The sequence below is a fragment of the Cyprinus carpio genome, chromosome B3 (assembly GCF_018340385.1).
Source record: "Cyprinus carpio isolate SPL01 chromosome B3, ASM1834038v1, whole genome shotgun sequence".
NCBI lineage: Eukaryota > Metazoa > Chordata > Actinopteri > Cypriniformes > Cyprinidae > Cyprinus > Cyprinus carpio.
In genome coordinates, this window is record NC_056599.1 from 8614402 (window position 1) to 8635964 (window position 21563).

The 21563-nt window shown below is 37.4% G+C and overlaps 1 protein-coding gene and 1 pseudogene across 1 annotated transcript; both read right to left on the bottom strand.

Annotated features, from left to right (window-relative positions):
- Window positions 1-533: 533 nt before the first annotated feature.
- On the bottom strand, window positions 534-21126 carry LOC109112961 (annotated as a pseudogene).
- Window positions 11319-13172, bottom strand: LOC109047579 (E3 SUMO-protein ligase ZBED1-like). Its single transcript, XM_019065264.2, has 2 exons — window positions 13034-13172; window positions 11319-12402 (listed from the first exon to the last, which is right to left on the bottom strand). The coding sequence occupies exon 2, from the start codon at window positions 12229-12231 to the stop codon at window positions 11395-11397; it is 837 nt and encodes a 278-aa protein (XP_018920809.2). The 5' UTR covers window positions 12232-12402; window positions 13034-13172; the 3' UTR covers window positions 11319-11394.
- Window positions 21127-21563: the final 437 nt, after the last annotated feature.

The window sequence follows — 21563 nt, forward strand, 5'->3', positions numbered from 1 at the left end:
TACCTGATATATAATGTATGTATGACAAATTGTGTAAACAATTATTTCAGAGCAATTTGTTGTAGCCAATTACCCTGTAACTACGTGGAACAAGGAGGTAACAACAAGCACCGCTTTAATTTACAGCCCACAACTGTTGTAACTACATGGAATAAAGGGGGAACAAATTTACCCTTTAACTACATGGAATAAAGGGGAACAAATCATGTATTTACCCTGTAACTACATGGAATAAAGGGGAAACAAATTTGGACTTAAACACAGAACAAGTGTATATTTGCACAGTAATTACAGAGAAAACTATTGCACTAGTTTTAATTTAATCGTTTGATCGCCGAATTAAACCCTCTACTTTTTTACTTTTTTTGCGCTATAAAAACATCACAGTATACATCCACTGAAATACAGCTGTTTGCAGAAAAAAAATACATGATACAATATTATTGTATCATATTAATTTTTTTCTGCAAACAGCTGAGAAGTAGTAAGCTTATTATAAACTAGACTGAACCTTGATGGTATATCATGCAAAGTTATTTGGTGATATTGGTGTTTGGAAGTTGCTGGTGTGACTCAGCTGAGATCAACGAATATGCTTTCATAAGGTAAGTAGACTTATAAATCATAGCAGAAACTCATTAACTCATTTCACTAGATGTCCAGTTTTGTTATTCAGTAATGAGAAACAGAATGGTTAAAAAATACCTAGACCTATAATAAAATAGCCATATAAAATTATAAAAAGTATATTGTCTTTCTGAATCACTCCCAAACATAATATTTTTTAGGCCATACATACCACGTAATATTAGAAAAGGTACTTAGTATAATGATTTGTAATTTTACAGGTTGTTACCCCTTTATTCCCCAAACATTGCATATTATTCCCCGACTCCGAGGTACTGAATAGGTACAAGTTACACTGTAACTTCAGTTTACTTGCACAGTTATTTGCAGGGTGCATATCTGGTTGTTACCTCATTATTACCCAAATTTAACATTGTTCCCCTATACCTAAACGTACGTTCTTTATAGATACACTATAATTACAGAAATGTACACCGTAAATTCAGTATACTTTACGTAGCTCTTTGCGGGCTGTAATCTAAAGCATTACTGAAATATCAAACTACATAAGGTGAACTTGCATACGGTGAAGATTGTTTCCAAATGAACAGATGTTTGGTTTCTTTTCTTCCTTGAAAACTAGATGCAAAAAAAAAAAAAAAAATAACCTTTACCAGCAGCTTGTCTCTTCTTCCATATGATGAGTGCAGTTATGATGAGAACAGCCCCACACATGAACACCAGCACACCGATCACTACAGACAGACTGAAGAATCGTGGGTCAGATTCATCCACATCTGAAAAGTTTTGAGATGAGTGATATTTGAGAATAAACTATTGAAACAAACAGGTAAATCTGTTTTCATGTTATTTATTTTTTACTAAATTTAACAATTGTTGTCCCTGTACTCAAAATATTTGTACCAAATGTAATGTCCAGTTTGTTGTCCAGATTGAGGTGCTTCATTGTGCAGTTGTATATATGTTCTTCACGTAGCTTTTCTTCACTGATCACCAAACTCTTCCTCATCTGGTAAGTTCCATCTCCATTAGGCAGAATCTCTCCTCCTGTGATCTGATCATCATCCACAGGCTGACCATCTCTGAACAGGGTCAGGTTAATGTGACGGGGGTAAAAACCAGTGGCCAGACAGCTGATCTGAAGCCCTTGAGAGTCTGGGAGCATCTTCCTCATAAGTCTGACTCTGGGTTTCACTACAAAGAAGATTGAAAAGTGTTACTGTTTGTTAACCCTTGTGTTAATTGCATCAGTCATCTCAGTTATGATAATCATGATTAATAAGCATTCAAAAGCATTTAATCTGGTCCATATTTTGTTGATAATGTTCTTTTTGTAGTTGAATTATACTGAGGTTAATCAGGTTGACTCACTCACCTTTTCTCATCACATTGTTCTTTTCCATGTTCAGGTACCTCCGCAAGGTTTTAATGCAAATAGGATGAAAAAACATTTTCAGAAATTAACTTTGCATAAAGCTGTTCTACTTGGTCAAATGTTACCCATAGCAGTTTATTCTGTATTTCCCTTTTTTCCATGTCAAAGGTGAACTCCCCAAACGTTTTGTCCATCGAACGCATCCCGTAAATGAAGTGGACTGGTTTATCATTGTTCAACAATTCACATCCAGCAAGTCTCTGAGTAACATGTACACCTGTAGATGAATGGAACATGTAGTTTTTACCACTTCTATGTCAAAAGGTTTATATGCTGTGTGCATAAACAAGTAAGAGTTACATTTGTTTTGTAATGTATTGTGTGGCATTATCAGTTTGTTGCTTCGACTAACCTGTGTGATTTAAGTGATCATAATAATGGAATACCAAATATTTCAGGTTGTTATATTGAAAACGAAATACAGTTTCAGCATCGCTTTGCTCTTCATCATAGTATTTTGAGTCACTGTGAGAGCGATAGATGGGTTTCCATGTGTTTGAGTCATAATATCCTATTTGCACATCATCCAACATCAGCACAACACTGAACTCAGGAAATGGTGTTTGTCCAGCTATATATGTTGCCAAAATCACTAGTGAGTGAGAATCTGTGGACACACAAGTACAAACATATAATATTAGTGTAGCCTGAATTTATACCACTACATATACAACTATACATTCCTGATCACACCAAAAGAAACAGAGTTGTCCAATAGAAATACAATAAATTAACTATTTTTTGTTGTTGTTGCTTTTCATTTTGCTTTATCAGACGTTTAAATCACTGACATTTGATTTACTGATTAATTTCCTCTTATCACACTGCTGTCATGTTGATGGACTTTTGGTTGCATTTCTGTCAGTTTCTGTTCTCTTGTGGTCTGTTGCTTGAAGTTATCTGAACCAAACCAAACCGATTTAATTCATATCATAGTTTCCATAGTTCCATAGTTTCCCTTTGATTTACAGCTGTCTCTCATTCATTAGCCTCATACTTCCACCCTGCTGGTGATAAAGGCATGAACAAGTTTCTCCAAGTCTTGGCTGGAAACAAAACATCTTATTCTTGCAATGTTTTTTAAATGATAGTATGCTGATTTAGTTACTGCTTTGACATGACTACTGAAAGTAAGGTCTATCTCCAGAATCACACCAAGATTCCTGACTTGATTTTTAGTTGTTTGACCCCTAGAGTCAAGGTATGCATTCACCTTGAAAACTTCATCTTTGTTTCCAAATGCAATGACTTCAGTTTTTTCCTTGTTTAACTGAAGAAAGTTCTGGCACATCCAACTATTAATTTCATCAATGCATTGGCAGAGGGAGTCAATGGTGCTGTAGTCATTTGGAGATAAGGCTAGGTAAATCTGAGTATCATCAGCATAGCTGTGATATGCCATTTGGTTCTTTCTCATTATTTGACTTGTGGAAGCATATACAGGCCTGAACAAGAGTGGTGCAAGAATTAAGCCTTGTGGGACTACACATGTCATGGACATCCACTTAGAATTATGCTCTCCTAGACTCACATAATAACCTCTCCCTTCTAAGTATGACCTGAACCATTTGAGTACCATCCCAGAAAGCCCGACCCAGTTTTCCAGTCTCTCTAGTAGTATGTTATGGATCGACACAAGCATATACAGCTGAACAAGAGTGGTGCAAGAATTGAGCCTTGTGGGACTCCACATGTCATGGACGTCCACAAAGACTTATTCTCTCCTAGACTCACATAATAACCTCTCCCTTCAAGTATGACCTGAACCATTTGAGTACCATCCCAGAAAGCCCGACCCAGTTTTCCCAGTCTCTCTAGTAGTATGGTTATGATCGGACACTGTCAAATGCAGCACTGAGATCTAGCAATACCAGCGCCGATATTTTGCCAGAGTCACAATTTTAGGCGAAAATCATTTATTATCTTAATGAATGCTGTCTCTGTGCTGTGAAGCAGTCGGAAACCAGATTGAAAATTGTCCAGGTATCCATTTGAGTTTAAGTATTTGGTTCAGCTGAATAAAACTACTTTTTCTATAATTTTGCCTATAAAAGGAAGATTAGATATTGGTCTAAAATTGCTCAAAATGGTGTTATCAAGATTGCTCTTTTTCAGGAGGGGCTTAACAACTGCTGTTTTCAGGGAGTTTGGAAATGTCCCAGAAAGAAGTGAGGCATTCACCACTTCTAAGAGATCTGCTTCTAAACAGTTAAGCACACTTTTGAAAAAAAAGATGTGGGAAATGTGTCAGGATAGCAGGTTGACGATTTTAGGTGCTGCACTGTGTCTTCCAAAATTTTGCTATCAATTGCTTCAAAAATAGACATAGGGACCCTATCTTGCACCCAGCGCAATTGAACTTTGTACACCGACGCATGTGTCATTCCTATTTTACCACCCGCGCAAAGCGCGCTTTTTTTCCCTCCACAGAAGCACGTCGCTAAAACTAGTGAATGAACTTGCGCTCCCTGGGCGGTTCAACACAAAAAAGGAGGCGTGTTCTTGGCGCAAACAATCCCTGGTGCTATTTTGCTGTTCCATTAAACAATTGCGCCACTGACCAGAAAAAACCTAGTCTAAAGTCAGTGGCGCGTTGCGCGTTGTTCATTATGCTATTTTAAGGGCGCATGCTTGACCCATAATGTATAGCGTGCACAACGCGCATACACTTTGCTCATGTAATCTACACAGATGCAACAGTTATTTTTGCAAATCATAAATTGTTGCACTAAAAAAATATTAACACATGAGATGAACGGAAATCATTGTGTGTGTGCCACGAAGATGTGAAAAAATAGGCATAAATCTAGCTTACAAATTATTCACGGCTAATTGTAGTAATTAAGGATCAGACCTGTTTGCCCAATAGTGGCAAAGACATATATGTACATCATCAGTCTCCTCAGCTGTGAACCGCTCCTGGTGTTGCGCCTGGTAAATACGCCATAATAATAGCAATCCATAATGGAACTTGCGCACCTGCTTTTAAAGGGAATATTGGATGATGCTCTGATTGGTTTATTTCAAGTTTACGCCCAAACCACACCTATGAATAATGAAGCTACTTCAGACCAACCCATTTTAGATTTGCGCCGGGGCGCAAGAGCCATTTATCTCGCCGGGAAAATAGCAACAGCGCCGAGACCCCGCCCACAGAAAGTTACTTGCCCCTTCGCACTGTGTCTTCCAAAATTTTGCTATCAAATGCTTCAAAAATAGACATTCTTTTGTAGTTTTTGTTTTCTGCATTGGTCTATGTGAATATTTAAAATCCCCCTGCAATAACAAAATAGTCAAAACTCTGAGGAAATCATTGCAGCAGATTGAGGGTTTGGGCCCTGGCGTTGTGGCAGTGGTCGGAGAGCTCTCACAGGAGCAGGGCTCACAGGCTTTGGTGGTTGGGTGGCCCGCCATTTTTTTTTTCTGTTGATATCTGAGGGCTTGCAGTGAATGAGTGAGAGAGTTTTAGTCCCAGCATACACAATTCCTCCATTTTCTGTGAGAAGCACAGAAGTGGAGATGCTGGAGAGAGGGATAATGTGTCCCGGTGAGAGGGGCTGTGTCTCTGGTGGCTGTAATATGTTGTTCTGGCTTCCCTGGCTGTTTTCCAGAAAGTCGTCCTTGGGGTGCTGAGTCTTGTAGCTGTTTTGGTACATCACAGTCTGTCTGTGAGGAGCTCTGTGGGCAGGGCTCAGCCGGGATAGTGTCCGTCCGCAGTGCTTGTTTTGGCTGCATGGTGTTATCAGTGTCCTTGTGGGATAATATGTCAACCACATGATGACTCGGACCCGGGTGTGTGTGTGCTGAATGGATTGACACACTCTGCTGAAGGATGACGGAGGGAGAAGTAGATACGTCCTTAAGAACTCTAGCACCAAGTTTGTTTGGGTGGAGGCCATCCGGTTTAAACAGTTGTCTATGGCCCCAGAAAAGATTGAAGTTGTCGATGAAATTCACACCTTTTATACTGCAAGATCTTTGTAACCATGTGTTCAGCCCAAGCATCCTGAAAACATATTTGTTCCCCTTGCTGGGAGTGGTCCACTGATGAACGACTGAACTTTGAGTCTTTGAAGTGTTTCAAAGAGTTCACTGAAGTCCATCTTAAGGAATTCTGACTGCTCTTTCCGAATATCATTCTTCCCCACATGTATGATGATTCGATTTGCAGTCTTGTGCTTCATTAGAATGTTCCGAAGTTCCTTGTTCACATCAGAGATGGTTTGCTTGAGGAAGGCAGCATGTTGTTGTAGTCCTGCTACTGATGTTTCTGATAATAGAGTCAACCACTATCAGAGTCCTGGACTCGGCTGCACTCTGAGCTGAATGCCGCTGTCTGCTCGACCTTGAGCGCCCATTAGTAGCGGTGTTAGCTGCTGGCTGATCCAATCCATGTTTAATCACATTTGGGGATTCCTCACCCGCATTCATTAATGCTTCAAATCTGTTCTCAAGATGTATATGGGGAGGTAGAATACCAGTATTTACAAGCCTTGTCATAGTCGAATCTGGGGTAGAGGAAGCTTCGGCAGCAATACGAGAAACCCGTGACAATCTGATGTCTTGTGTTCCTTTGGGTCTCGCTCCCTGTTTGTGCCATTGATTAGTGTGGCGATCAGTTTCGGCTTGTTCCTCTACACTTGGTATAAACTGTTGAGATTCAGAAGATTCATGGGACTCACTGGCTGTATGCTGAGGGGGTCTATATCGACGGTCTGCTGTGTGTTCCGCCCGTTTTGGAAGTCCAGCAAGTAACTTTGTTTCAGGAATCACAATCCTTTGTAGAAATTTGCAGCAGTTCATGCAGCAAGTAGATCCAACAGGAGGCCTTTTTTCTCTCTTCTGTTTGAATGTAGGCAGTTGTTATCCCGTCTCCGGAATGTAAGCTGCTGGCAGTGGGAGGCAAAGTCTTCTTTTTGTAGTATTATTCCCAGTCCCAAAGAGTTTTTAGTTTAAGTGTTTGTGCCATGTGTTGATCTGCTGAAGTAAAAAATCTTAGAAAAATCTGAGAAAAGTACAGAAATAAGAAGCAAAGTGCAGAGCAGTAAGCTAGAACGTCCGAACGGTAGCAAATCCGGAAGTCAAACTGACCACGCCACATCAATTTGGTAACAGGGCCACCTATTGGTCAAGAGTAATAAACCATTCATTAATCTTTAATCATGAAATTTCCAAAAATGCTAATAACTTTTGCTTGAATTAGCCTATTGTGATGAAAACTTCTTTCAAAATACTCATTGGGTCATGCAAACAACATAGATAGCAATTATGCCACAGTAAGCCGGCCTTCCTGTCTGCCATTTTGATTTATGTTGAAAACCTACTTTTTCAAACTACTCCTCAAACGTTGGTCCAATTTTCATCTAGATCGAGTCAGATCATCTTCAGGCTGTGCTGGCAAAACTTTATGGATTTTGTATCGATAAACAAAACCGTTTTCGTACAGCACCACTACGGTGCCAAAATCACTCTGAGGCTGTATCTCTGCAAAGCTTTGACATAATGACAACAAACCTTGTATGTTCCATTGTAACCTCACACAAAACACACCAAAATGATTTGATTACAGCACCACCTGTTGGTCAAATGTGATAACCCATTTATTATTTATTTTAGGTTGTATTTATGATTTTTCAGCCATTTCAACTACAATCATTCAAAAACAGCCTTAATTACTCATTATTGCAGTTGGTCTGATGCTACATGCCATGCTTTGCTCCTCATTTTGCCTCTGCTGGGCTTGGCCCTGTACTATCAAAACACTTAGCCACCTTTTTGTTTTTCTTTTTTTTTTTTTTTTTGCAAAAGATGGATAAAAAGGAATACTGCAATGTTTTTTTTAATAAATAATTTATCATATTCATGCACTTCATTATTTTTTTTTAAATTCATGTGCCCTCGAAATCTTTATTCAAAAACATTATCCTCCCCTCCCCCTCAAAACAACTCATCTTCTCTTCTGGTCATGAGCTACGTCACAAGGGCTTGATGTGAGGGCTAAATGCTGGGGGAAAAGCTGAAGTTGATGCTTCACTTTATAGAAATCCAGTGCTGACACAAGCCAGGGGCAAGTATAATATCTGTAAATGTTGAAAGGACATTAGGATATTACCACAACATTACTCTTAGGACATTGCAAACTTTTTTTTTTTTTTTTTTTTATGAATATGACTTCACCTGATGGAGGACACACTCAGTCATTCAGGCAGTCTCTCTCTCTCTCTCGCGCGCGAGAAGGGCCTAACAAGGCATGTTTTGTGCAATTGATTGTCCTTGTCATCATCTTCCTCAATAAATAAAAAATTTCATCATGCTAGAGTGTCACCAGTGGAGAGAAAATCCCCTCACAACTAACTGCAAACTGGCATTCAGATCTGCCTCCCATTTTGTTAGCAAACGCCCCCCAACTTCCAATGATCAAATCAATTCCCGAAGGACGAATCCAAGTCCTGCCCTCTCATTTCAGATGCTGTTTCACTCGGATAGACGTCACCGTAGAGAAAAAAAAGACAATCGCTACTTCCGTTTCATGCCAACTTCAATGGTATGGTTCACAAAAAATGAAATTAGTCATAATGTACCCAGGTTGTTCTAAACCTGCATAAAGTTCTTTCTTCTTTTGATCAAAAATAAGATACTTTGAAGAATGTCTCTCAACTAAACAGCTGATGGTTTTAACTTCCATAGTAAGGTAAAAAAAATAATAATAATAATTCATTGGGCATCAGAAACTGTTTGGTTACCCACATTATTTAAAGTATCTTCTTTTATGTTCAACAGAAGAGAGAAATTATTACAGGTCTAGAACAACTTGTGGGTTTTTAAAAGATGACAACATTTTCATTTTTGGGTGAACTGTCACTTTAAGTCAGACAGTCCACCATGAAAAACTGAAATGCCTCTCAGCAAACTGCAGGTTTATCGTTAGTTAATGTACAGACATGTTGATAACTTTGCCATTCAGCGCTACTTTTGGAGAGTTTGTGGTCAAAGGGCAGATATGAGCTTGTAGATGTTTAAAACCGCACAGGTTTGTTTACCCACATGCTGCTCTTGTGTGAAAGGGCTTTAGCGGGGCATGTTCTGGAGAATCCGTCGCTATGGAAACAAAGACGCCAAAATCACATGCAAATGAGCTTCTCTAATAGCCTACTTATTATTAAATTAATTAATTTAGAATTGCTATTAGTATTATAAACAGTAAATACTTATTTGTTTATTCAAATATGTGTTGGCCTTTTGTAAAAATGTGGAAATATTATTTTATCTTAAAGGGATATTCCACCCCAAAATGAAAATTTTGTCACTAATCACTTACCCTCATGTCGTTCCAAACCTGTAAAAGCTCTGTTCATCTTCGGAACACAATTTATACTATTCTACACCATTACACTATTCTAACAATGCTTTTCATACTTTCCTGGACCTTGACAATGTTACTTACTTGGCAGTCTATGGGACAGTCACAAGCCTCCAGGTTTTCATCCAAAATATCTTAAATTGTGTTCCGAAGACAAACAACGCTTTTATGAGTTTGGAACAACTTGGGGGTAAGTGATTAATGACAAAATTTTCATTTTGCTGTGGAGTAACCCTTTAAATACAGGCAGGGCCGTAGCTGGGGTTTGAGGGTCCCTGGTGCAGGTTTTACCAGTGGGCCCTGTTTTAAATTCTTTAAATAGCACAAATAAACAAATGAAACAATGTCTTCACTGTATAAATTAAACATTATTTAAAATGAATACTAGGGCTGCACGATATTGGAAAAAATTACATTACGATATTCCCAGACCAAGGCTGCATCTCATTGCTAGTTTTTACTTGATCTTAGTGCTGCGTTCGACACCATAGATCACGACATACTCATAGATAGATTACACAAACTATACAGGTATCCAAGGGCAGGCTTTAAGATGGTTTAGATCCTACCTGTCTGATCGCTACCACTTTGTTTATCTAAATGGGGAGTCATCTCATTTATCACCACCAAAAAAATATGGGATCTGTAGGCCACAACATATAAAATATGGAGTGCCACAATATCATTAGAAAATACGGGATTAGTTTCCACTGTTATGCTGGATGATACTCAACTATATATCTCAACAAGACCAGATGAAACTTCAAAATTATCTAAGCCAACAGAGTGTGTTAAAAATGTAAAAGATTGGATGACCGATAATTTTCTCCTATTAAATTCAGATAAGACAGAGATATTACTTATTGGACCAGAAAACATTACACAGAATCTTGTAGATTACAATTTGCAATTAGACGGATGTACTGTTACTTCCTCTAACAGTCAAAAAATCTGGGTGTTATATTAGACAGTAACTTGTCTTTTGAAAATCATATTCCCATGTTACAAAAAACAGCATTCTTCCATCTTAGAAACATTGCCAAGCTCCGAAACATGTTACCTGTTTCTGATGCAGAAAAGCTAGTTCATGCATTCATGACCTCTAGACTGTATTGTGACTATTGCAATGCACTTCTAGGTGGTTGTCCTGCATCCTCAATAAACAAGCTACAGGTAATCCAAAATGCAGCGGCTAGAGTCCTTACCAGGTCAAGAAAATATGATCATATTACCCCAATTTTACAGTCTCTGCACTGGCTACCTATTAGGTTCTGTATCAGTTACAAAATATTATTACTTACTTATAAGGCCCATAATTGTTTAGCTCCTGCATACCTAACTAGACTTCTACCACGCTACAATCCATCACGCTCCCTAAGGTCACAAAACGCTGGACTTTTGATAGTACCTAGGATAGCAAAGTCCACTAAAGGAGGTAGAGCTTTTTCGCATTTGGCCCCAAACTGGAATAGCCTTCCTGATAATGTTCAGGGTTCAAACACACTTCCTTTGTTTAAATCTAGATTAAAAACTCACCTTTTTGGCCAAGCATTCAAATAATGCATTTCATAATTTTGGACTGCAGTGCATATCTGATCAAATGCGCATTATTATTCTTTAGCTTGGTTTTTAAACTAATTAATTTTACTTGGCTGGAACAGCAGCTAAGCTAATTATGTCTCTATTTGTTTCTCTGTTTTTGGTAACTAGGATTTACACAAGCTCCAGTCTGGATCCAGAACACCTGAGAAGAGATGATGCCAAGCCCTCAGAGGACCTCAGATGATGCTAACCCAGAGACAACATACAGAACTACCACATTTTGCTATAAGTTTGATTGCATATTTGCTTTTAATCGTCTGTTTGTTTACGGCTTTTTTTATTGATTTTTCTGAACATTTCTGACATATACACATAAACTGACAGTCACCACTGATAAGCTACTACTAAATATTGTAGAAACTTAATTTTCTGTAAAGTTGCTTTGCAATGATTTGTATCGTAAAAAGCGCTATACAAATAAACTTGAATTGAACACAAGTCTATCAAACTTTGCAGGCTTGAGCCAGGTTCGTTGGCAAGTGACGATGTTGCCACTAGTACTGAAAAGTCTCTCTGATGGCGAGCTTGTCACAGGAATACACAGGTATTTGCGGGCAAGTCTGGCGAGACGAGGAAAAATTAGTTTGTGTACTTTCCACCATGCAAGTGGATCCCCCTCTTTGTCTATTGGAGGTGTTAGCAGGTAGGTGTTTAACTCTGCTTCCAAAGCATCCTTTAGGGTCAGAGAGGAATCACCCTTTGCTGCAGTTTCACTCTGTTTAAAGAAGCTTCCCAATGACTTCTTTGCTTTCTTTGCCTGGGGTGCACTGGTAACGTTGGGCTCCACGTCAGTGCTGCAGCTTGATTTCTCCTGGCATTCCATCATCTGTGATGCCACTCTGGCCTTAACTTGGGTCTTCTTGTCTGCACTGATGAAGTCCATCTTGAACTGGGGGTCCAAAAAGGATGAAATATCTAGCAGCTTCTGAGTATCATCATCTTCATATTTCTCGTTGAGGTAGTCCTGCATCTTCTTCTTTATGTTCTTGGTCAGGTCTGTGTCTTCCTCTCGCATTTCCAGTAGTGAAGTGTTGAATAGCTGAAGAACTGGCTTTACAAAGATGACATTGACGTATTCATCCCCTGAAAGTGCATCAGTGAAATCCAGCATTGGGCCCAGTGACTTGCTTACAGATTCCAGGACATCTATATCTTGCCAGGTTGGAATTAGATGCCGCAGCTTCTTGTCTGCAGACAGGACCTGAGTTAAAGCCTGCTGCTGTTCTAATATCCTGCTGATCATCATCTGTCTGGAACCCCATCTTGTTTGGCATTCTGAGATGAGATGGTAGATTGAGTTCCTTCTGGACTTTTGTCAGGGCATCGCTGGCCTTCCAGCTGTGAGAGAAGTGGCTCACCAGCTTCTTGCAGACTCCTACAGCACGATCAATGCGGCCATCCTTTTTCACTGCATTTTCTAAGCGGAGAAAACAAACAAAACATTGCGAACTTTAATTATTGAAGCACACTGTTTTATTTTAAACAATAAATGAAGAGCTCTTTTCCAAAACGTGATAAACGCCAATAATAATTTCCTTGTTTAAAATGTACTGCAAGATGCAGTTTCTTTCCAAACCCCAATAAGCGCCGAACTTATTTTTAGCCTAAACACGAATTCAGTGAACATTCTATGCAATCCAATATCTTGAGGCCACGAGTTAGTATCTTGAGGCCACGAGTTAGTATCTTGAGGCCACGAGTTACTATCTTGAGGCCACGAGTTAGTATCTTGAGGCCACGAGTTAGTTTCTTGAGGCCACGAGTTACTACCTTTTTTTTTTTTTGACTAAGTGGGACCAGAGGGGCTCCGTAGAAAAGAGATCCTCAAATGTGCTCATAAAACTATTTTTTGCCACTGATTCAATAATAAGTTAAATGTTAAATTAAATGTTTAGTGTCTGTATTTTTTGATACGTTTTAAAGCTCTATGTACACACATGCACCAAATTCATTTTACAAGTTTTGTCAGGTTCAGGACAGGTTATTAAGTAAAACGGCTGAGTAAAAATGTATATTTATTTAGGATAAAGATCATGGTCATTACTCACCAACTGCAAGATGCAGTCTGTGGCCGAAGCACTGTAGCCTGGTCCACTTGTTCAGATCGGCAGCTTTCACCATGTTCGCTGCATTATCTGTTGTTATACAGACTTGACGTGTCTCATCTAAGCCCCAAGCGGACACCGCTTCTCTCAGGGTTTTTGAGATTTTATGTGTTTTATGTATTTCCCGGGAGGAATGCGGTTTTCTAAGGAGCGACTTTTTAGCTCGAAGTCCTCTGTGATGAAATGGACCTTCAGACTCATGTAAGGCAAGGCAAGGCAAGTTTATTTATATAGCACATTTCGTACACAATGGTAATTCAAAGTGCTTTACATAAAAGAAGGTAAAATAATCATGAAGAAAAATAATAACAAAAATAAAACAAGCAATTTAAAAAAAAAACATAAAACAAGCAATTTTAAAACATTGGAAATTATTTAAAAATTGACTTATTTAAAATGAATTTAAAACATTTAAAAATAGAAAATGATTTTACATAGAATACAGTGAATATGTAAAATACAGTGCAATCAATTCGGACATCGCACAGTGCTCATTCAACAAATGCACAGCTAAACAGATGAGTTTTGAGTCTAGATTTAAATGTGACTAATGTTTTAGCACATCTGATCTCTTCTGGAAGCTGATTCCAACTGTGGGCGGCATAGTAACTAAAGGCGTACTCCCCTTGTTTTGTGTGAACCCTTGGTATTTCTAACTGAATCGATCCTAATGATCTGAGTGGTCTGTTAGGTTTATATTCAGTGAGCATATCTGCAATGTATTTAGGTCCTAGATCATTGAGTGATTTATAAATGAGTAAAAGTACTTTAAAATCAATCCTAAATGTAACTGGAAGCCAGTGTAAGGACCTGAGGACTGGTGTGATATGCTCAGATTTTCTGGTTCTAGTCAGAATCCTGGCAGCAGAGTTCTGGATGAGCTGTAGCTGTCTAATGGTCGTCTTGGGAAGGCCGGTGAGGAGACCATTACAGTAGTCCACCCTGCTGGTGATAAAGGCATGAACAAGTTTCTCTAAGTCTTGACTGGAAACAAAACATCTAATTCTTGCAATGTTTTTTAGATGATAGTATGCTGATTTAGTTACTGCTTTGACATGACTACTGAAACTTAGGTCTGTCTCCAGAATCACACCAAGATTCCTGACTTGATTTTTAGTTGTTTGTCCCCTAGAGTCAAAGTATGCATTCACCTTGAAAACTTCATCTTTGTTTCCAAATGCAATAACTTCAGTTTTTTTCCTTTTTTAACTGAAGAAAGTTCTGGCACATCCAACTATTAATTTCATCAATACATTGGCAGAGGGAGTCAATGGGGCTGTAGTCATTTGGCGATAAGGCTAGGTAAATCTGTGTATCATCAGCATAGCTGTGATAGGCAATTTGGTTCTTTCTCATTATCTGACTTAGTGGGAGCATATACAGGCTAAACAAGAGTGCCAGAATTGAAGCTTGTGGGACTCCACATGTCATGGACGTCCACTTAGACTTATGCTCTCTCCTAGACTCACATAATAACCTCTCCCTTCTAAGTATGACCTGAACCATTTGAGTACCATCCCAGAAAGCCCGACCCAGTTTTCCAGTCTTTGTAGTAGTATGTTATGATCGACAGTGTCAAACGCAGCACTGAGATCTAGCAATACCAGCACTGATATTTTGCCAGAATCAGAATTTAAGCGAATATCATTTATTATCTTAATGAGCGCTGTCTCTGTGCTGTGATGCGGTCGGAAACCAGATTGAAAAATTGTCCAGGTATCCATTTGAGTTTAAGTATTTGTTCAGGCTGATTAAAAACTACCTTTTCTATAATTTTGCCTATAAAAGGAAGATTAGATATTGGTCTATAATTGCTCAAAATGGTGTTATCAAGATTGCTCTTTTTCAGGAGGGGCTTAACAACTGCAGTTTTTCAGGGAGTTTGGAAATGTCCCAGAAAGAAGTGAGGCGTTCACCACTTCTAAGAGGTCTGCTTCTAAACAGTTAAGCACACTTTTTGAAAAAAGATGTGGGAAGTGTGTCAAGATAGCAGGTTGACGATTTTAAGTGCTGCACTATTTCTTCCAAAATTTTGCTATCAATTGCTTCAAAAATAGACATAGTATCTTTTTGATATTGTGTCCAGATCTGTCTGACCTCTGCATTACTTGAGGATGTGCTAATCGCCTTCCTGATATTGATGATCTTCTCAGAAAAGAAGGAAGCAAACTCATTGCATTTGCTGTCTGAGAGCATTTCACTGGGAATCTGACTTGGGGGGTTTGTCAGTCTCTCAACAGTGGCAAAAAGATTATGAGTGTTGTTTAAGTTACTGTTTTATAAGGTTTTGAGAAGAACTTTTGTCTAGCTGTGGCTAGTTTTTACATTAAAAGCATGAAGGCTGTCTTTATAGATGCTATAGTGAATTTCAAGTTTCGTCTTTCCGCCACATCCGCTCGGCTTTTCTGCATTGTCTTTTCATAGTCTGAACTGCTGTTGATCTTCTCCAAACTGATTTCTGTCTGTTTGTTTTCTTACTTACTATTATTGGAGCAATGTAGGAATGCACCAGGCACGAATGAGTGCAATGTAGGGCTCCGTTGTCCTGCTGGACCACAAGTCTGTTGTATTTGCATAGTATTCCACGTGCGTCAGTTCTGCTTCAATCTTAGATTTGCATTTTTCATACAGCTCTTTTATCGCAACTTGGGAAAAATATGTGCGGGATGGTATAACATACCGCCTGTCAAGCGTTCGGATCATTTTCTTAAATCCCTCTTTGGCGACGGTATTTATTGGCAACATATCTTTAGCGATATGAAACGTTATTGCGTCTGTTATTTCTTTCTGTCGTTGAGAGCCTTTCTGGTAAGGTGTCACACTGGCAAAGGCATCACAAATATTTGTTTGTTTTGGTTGACATCCAGATTTGACTTTATTCATCGTAAAGAGCTTTGTGGTTGCACTGGCAAAGGCATCACAAATATTTGTTTGTTTTGGTTGACATCCAGATTTGACTTTATACACAGGCCAGATGTGGGCCGGATCTGGGCCAACACTTTTTTGCTGTCTAGGGACGTTTTAAGTGATCAGACAAATTGGTGGTGTTTCCTTGTTTTGTGGCCACAACTTTATGACACTCCATACAAAGTACCTCTTTTTGGTCAACATCCTCCTTTTTGGAGAAGTATGGAAAGCCAAATGGGTTAGAATTTGCGTGCTTTTCACTGCCGTATCAATATTAAAATGCCATTTTCATAACGCCAATAGGCGTTAAATAAGCGGCGTTAGGCGATAAGTTAATGCCAGACGCTACCACGCGTTAAAATAATGCCACGCGCCGACCCGACGTTAAGTTAATGTCACATGCCACTTAAGTTGCAGATTTATTTGCTCATCTACATGGACACACCTCTCATGGATACGAGGACTCTACGGCAAGTCAGAGCATCCAGTTTGCAAGAGCGTGGAGATGTTAAGGACAGCCCTTACAATTATAGATATGGGGAAAAATGCCCCTGAATGAGCTTTTGTCTCATAAAGTTATCACACCAGGCACGAATGAGTGCAAATTTAGAAATGATTTTATACAACAGTTAAATTAATAAGAAAGTAATATTATTATTTTAATATTATTTTATATTTTGAGTAGGCTATCATTTCAGTTTAAAAAATAGTTATGGATAGTTTCACAAAAATTGAAATTCTGTTTATTTACATTTACATTTACTCACCCCAATGTTGTTTGAAGGCAATAAATGCTTACTGGTGCACCTCAGATCGTGAAAGTAGACTGCGGTATTGTCATTCATCATAACAAACAGTGTAGAGACAATGTAATAATAGATTCAGTGTGCAGTGTAGGGAGCCTCATTAATTAAAATGGAAGTTTGTGAGATTGCGATGAATTAAGAGGAGTGACAGGTTTTTAAAGGGAGTTTGCACATGTCAAATTTAATTTACCTACAACAGTTTTATACATTTTGGATTTTATACAACAGTTAACATAAGCAGTGGCGCCTGCAGGTGTATGGCTCTACACACTGTGCGTACCAAGAGTGCTCAGACTGACCTGAGATTTGCCCCGCAAACATTTCAGCATTTATCATAGGCCTATGTGTCCCGTATTTTCTGTCTACTAAACCAGCTATTAATTATGCCAAAGTAAATTTTTGCATATAGTCTAAATATTACGCCAAATAGAAAGAGAAAATAGTGCTATAAAGGGGTCATTAATGATGCTTAAATTATAGCATGTGCAAATTCACAAACAAACTATGTATAATTTGGCCAAAATTGCAGGTGCCCGTCTTAATATTCAAGAATGTCATAGAGAAAATATGAAATAAAGTTAATGTTATATTATTTTTACAAAGATATTTATAATTAAATATATCCAAAAGGTCAAGACTTGCCATGAAATTTCTTATTTATTTAACCATTGTAATAATTTCCAAATTTGCGCTCATTCATGTCATTCGATAACTATATTCCCTATATCTATATTTGTAAGTGCTTTATTGTAAAAAAATAAAAATGAAAAAAATCAGGTATCTACTTTTGAGTATGATTTCAGTTTATCATACGTTATTATTTTTTTAAAAAGGAAGAAAAAGTACCCTCAAAAGATATATTAGAGTCATATAGCCTAACTGTGTTAAATGTGAAAAAGCAAACAAAATGTAGCTTTAAAAATTAATATTTAATTTAGAATTACACATGCTACAAACAGTTTGGTTATCAGCATTCTTCAAAATATCTTCCTATGTTCCTCAAAAGCAATAAAGATATAAGGTTTGAAAAAACATCGGGGTGAGTAAATGTAAATGTAAATAAACAGAATTTCAATTTTTATGAAACTATCCCCAACTATTTTTTTAAACTGAAATGATAGCCTACTCAAAATATAATATAATAATAAAATAATAATTTTACTTTCTTATTGATTTAACTGTTGTATAAAATCATTTCCAAATTTGCACTCATTCGTGCCTGGTGTGATAACTTTATGACACAAAAGCTCATTCAGGGGCATTTTCCCCCTATATCTGGAATTGTAAGGGCTGTCCTTGCCATCTTCACGCTCTTGCAAACTGGATGCTCTGTTTTGCCGTAGTGTCCTCATAGCCATGAGAGGTGTGTCCATGTAGATGAGCAAATAAATATGCATTTTCATTTTATTTTTTTTTAACTTTATGAACGATTGTTTTACCGGAGGTTCGAGTGGTGTACATGTGTGAGGAATTGGAAGCAAGCAGGGTACGGGTGTTTCTAAAGCAAACTCAGTGTCATCGCGCATCTGCTTAAAAACTAACCTCAGAATCGATTCTGAAATTCTTAGAATCGATCCACAATTGTTGGAGAGAGAATAGCGATATATTGATTCATCAATTATTTTTTTCCCCCACCCCTATAAGATGACACATTGTCTTTCTTAGATTGATAGTTGATTTGATTTCTGTAAAGGGAGATGACAAAAATCTATATGAACCTTTCTGTCTTGAGGAAATTATTGATTCCGTTAATCATCTTAAAATGAACAAATCTCCAGGGAATGATGGTATTAACAGATTTTTATAAGACATTCTCTGAACCCTTAGCTCCATTCCTTGCAGAAGTCTATACAGAGAGTATTCTGAAATTATCTCTTCCTCCTAACTTGACACAAGGTGGGATCGCTTTGATCCCAAAAGCTAAAAAGGATCCACTACTTTGAAAAATGGTGTCCAATCTGTTTACTTAACACTGATTACAAAATTCTTGCTCATTTTCTTGCCCAGATTACAGAAAATTATGAGCTATTTAATTGATGAATCACAATCTGGCTTTATTAAAAATAGGCATATTTTTGATAATATAAGATTAATCTGAGATGTTCTTAACTATTCTGATTTGATTTCAGAAGACAGTTTCATCTTTTTTTTTTAAGACTTCTACAAGCCTTTTATTTTTTGTTGCCTTTGAAAATTTGGTTTTGGTGAATTTTTTTATTTTTATTTTTTATAATGCCATCATCAGTAACTGCTCACTAAAATTTAGTTTTGGTTTGTCAGCCAGATTCAACCTTCAGAGGGGTATCAGGCAAGGATGCCCTATCTCTTCCTTCTTATTGCACAGATTTTCTCACATTTTATTAATAAAAGTGTTTTGAAAGGCATTCTCATTGCGGAAAGGCTAATAAAGATCAGTCAATTAGCAGATGATACTGCTCTTAAAGAGATGCCTCTTGGATCCCTGTCGCAATCACCACTGTTGACCAATTTTATAAAGCTTCTGGTCTTTTTTTAATTTGTCCAAATGTGAGTTACTTTCAATTAAAGAATGCAACCTATCCACAATTAATAATATTCCAATTAAAGAGATCTTATTTAGGAATCTCTTTATGCAAAAATGTATTTAATTTCTCCCCTATAATTGAGAAAATGGAGAAAATTTTATTTATGGCTGCAAAGAGACTTATCTCTGAGGGGAAGAATATTACTTGCAAAAGGGAAGGGTATTTCCAGACTATCATACGCTGCTCAGCCTATCCATGTTGATGAGAACACTCTCAAGAATATTAACAAAATGATATTTAATTTCATATGGAAAAAATGGCATACAATCTGTGATTTTAAATGCCTTTGAAAATGGTGGTCTAAATATGTTAGATTTTTGTACATTTAATAATATTCTTTAAAAAAATTGGGCCAAACATTTTATTAAAAATCAGGTTGTCTGGACAAACATTTTCTCAGTTAATTAAGCTTATCGAATGGTTAAAAAAAAAATCTAGCTGATAGTAAACGAACTTACCTGCACTGATGAGTTTTAAGCATGGCAACAGGAACACCACAAACACAAACATTTTCTCAGTTTATTGAACTCGTGTCCGTCCCTTCACCCTTCTAATTCTTTTTTACTTTTACTTCTGTTTTTTGCTGCATTGCATCCTGTGTGCATTGTTATGCAGCCATGGTTTAAGACCGATTTCGTATTTTCTCTATTCCTACTCTTTCCTTGCAAAATACACACGCACACACAGACACACAGACACACACACACACACACACACACACACACACACACACACACACACGTGTTTCTATATTTAATAGGGACTTTCCATAGACCAATTTATTTTTATACAGTAGGCCAACAAATTTTATATTATATCCCATAACCCGACCCCTAAACACAGCTATCACAGAAAAGTTTCTAAATCCTTACATTACAATAATAATAATAATAATAATAATAATAATAATAATAATAATAATATTAATAATAATAAATAAAAAAGCTGGGTATGATTTATGTTTTCCACTCAATGCGTCACATGAAAATGCTGGCCTCAGCTGTCAACAGGATTTAATATGGCATTGAAAACCATTATTTGGTGAACTTACCTGCACTGATGACTTTTAAGCATGGCAACAAGAACACAACAAGCATGAACATTTTCTCGGTTAATTTAACTCGTGTCCGTCCTTAGACTGTGTCCGTCCTTTTCACCCTTCTAATTATCTTTTACTTTTTTTTTTTTTTTGCTGCATTGCATCCTGTGTGCATTGTTATGCAGCCATGGTTTAAGAACCATTTCGTATTTTCTCTATTCCTACTCTTTTCTTGAAAAATACACACACACACACACACACACACAAACAAGCATTCATACACACACGTGTTTTCATATTTTATGGGGACTTTCCATAGACCGACTGATTTTATACAGTACAAATTTTATATTATATCCCATAACCCGACCCCTAAACACAGCTATCATAGAAAAGTTTCTAAATTTTTTATATTACAATAATAATAAATAATAAATAAATACATAAATAAATAAAAAAGCTGGGTATGATTTATGTTTTTCACTCAATGCGTCACATGAAAGTGCTGGTCTCAGCTGTCAACAGGATTTAATATGGCATTGAAAACCATTTGTTGGTCAACTTACCTGCGCTGACGACTTTTAAGCATGGCAACAAGAACAAAACAAGCATGAACATTTTCTTAGTTTATTGAACTCGTGTCCGTCCTTAGACTGTGTCCGTTCCTTTCACCCTTATAATTATCTTTTACTTTTACTTTTGTTCTTCGTGTGTTTTTTGCTGTGTTGCATCCTGTGTGCATATTGCCACCTACCGTGATGTTATGCAGTAATGGTTTAAGATCGAGTTTGTATTTTCTCTATTCTTTCCTTGCAAAATATATTTAAACACACACACATGCTCACCACACACACACAACCCATTTTTATTTTTAATTGGACGAATGAAACATTTTTTTCAGTGTAATATCCTAGTTAAATCTATATCAGTTATTTTATTTTTCCAATTTGTTAAACTAGAAAATTACGAAAAAAGCAAACAAAGGAACATTCATGAATTTTTTTTCTTTTTTATTTTTTTTAAATTCCAAATGTTAATTTAAAAACACAACAAAACACACACACACACGCACACGCGCACACGCACATGCACACACACACACACACACACACACACACACACACACACACACACACACACACACACACACACACACA

Bases quoted from the DNA above. Each gene is read 5' to 3' on its own strand.
- LOC109047579 (XM_019065264.2), bottom strand. From the start codon at position 12,231: ATGATGATCAGCAGGATATTAGAACAGCAGCAGGCTTTAACTCAGGTC.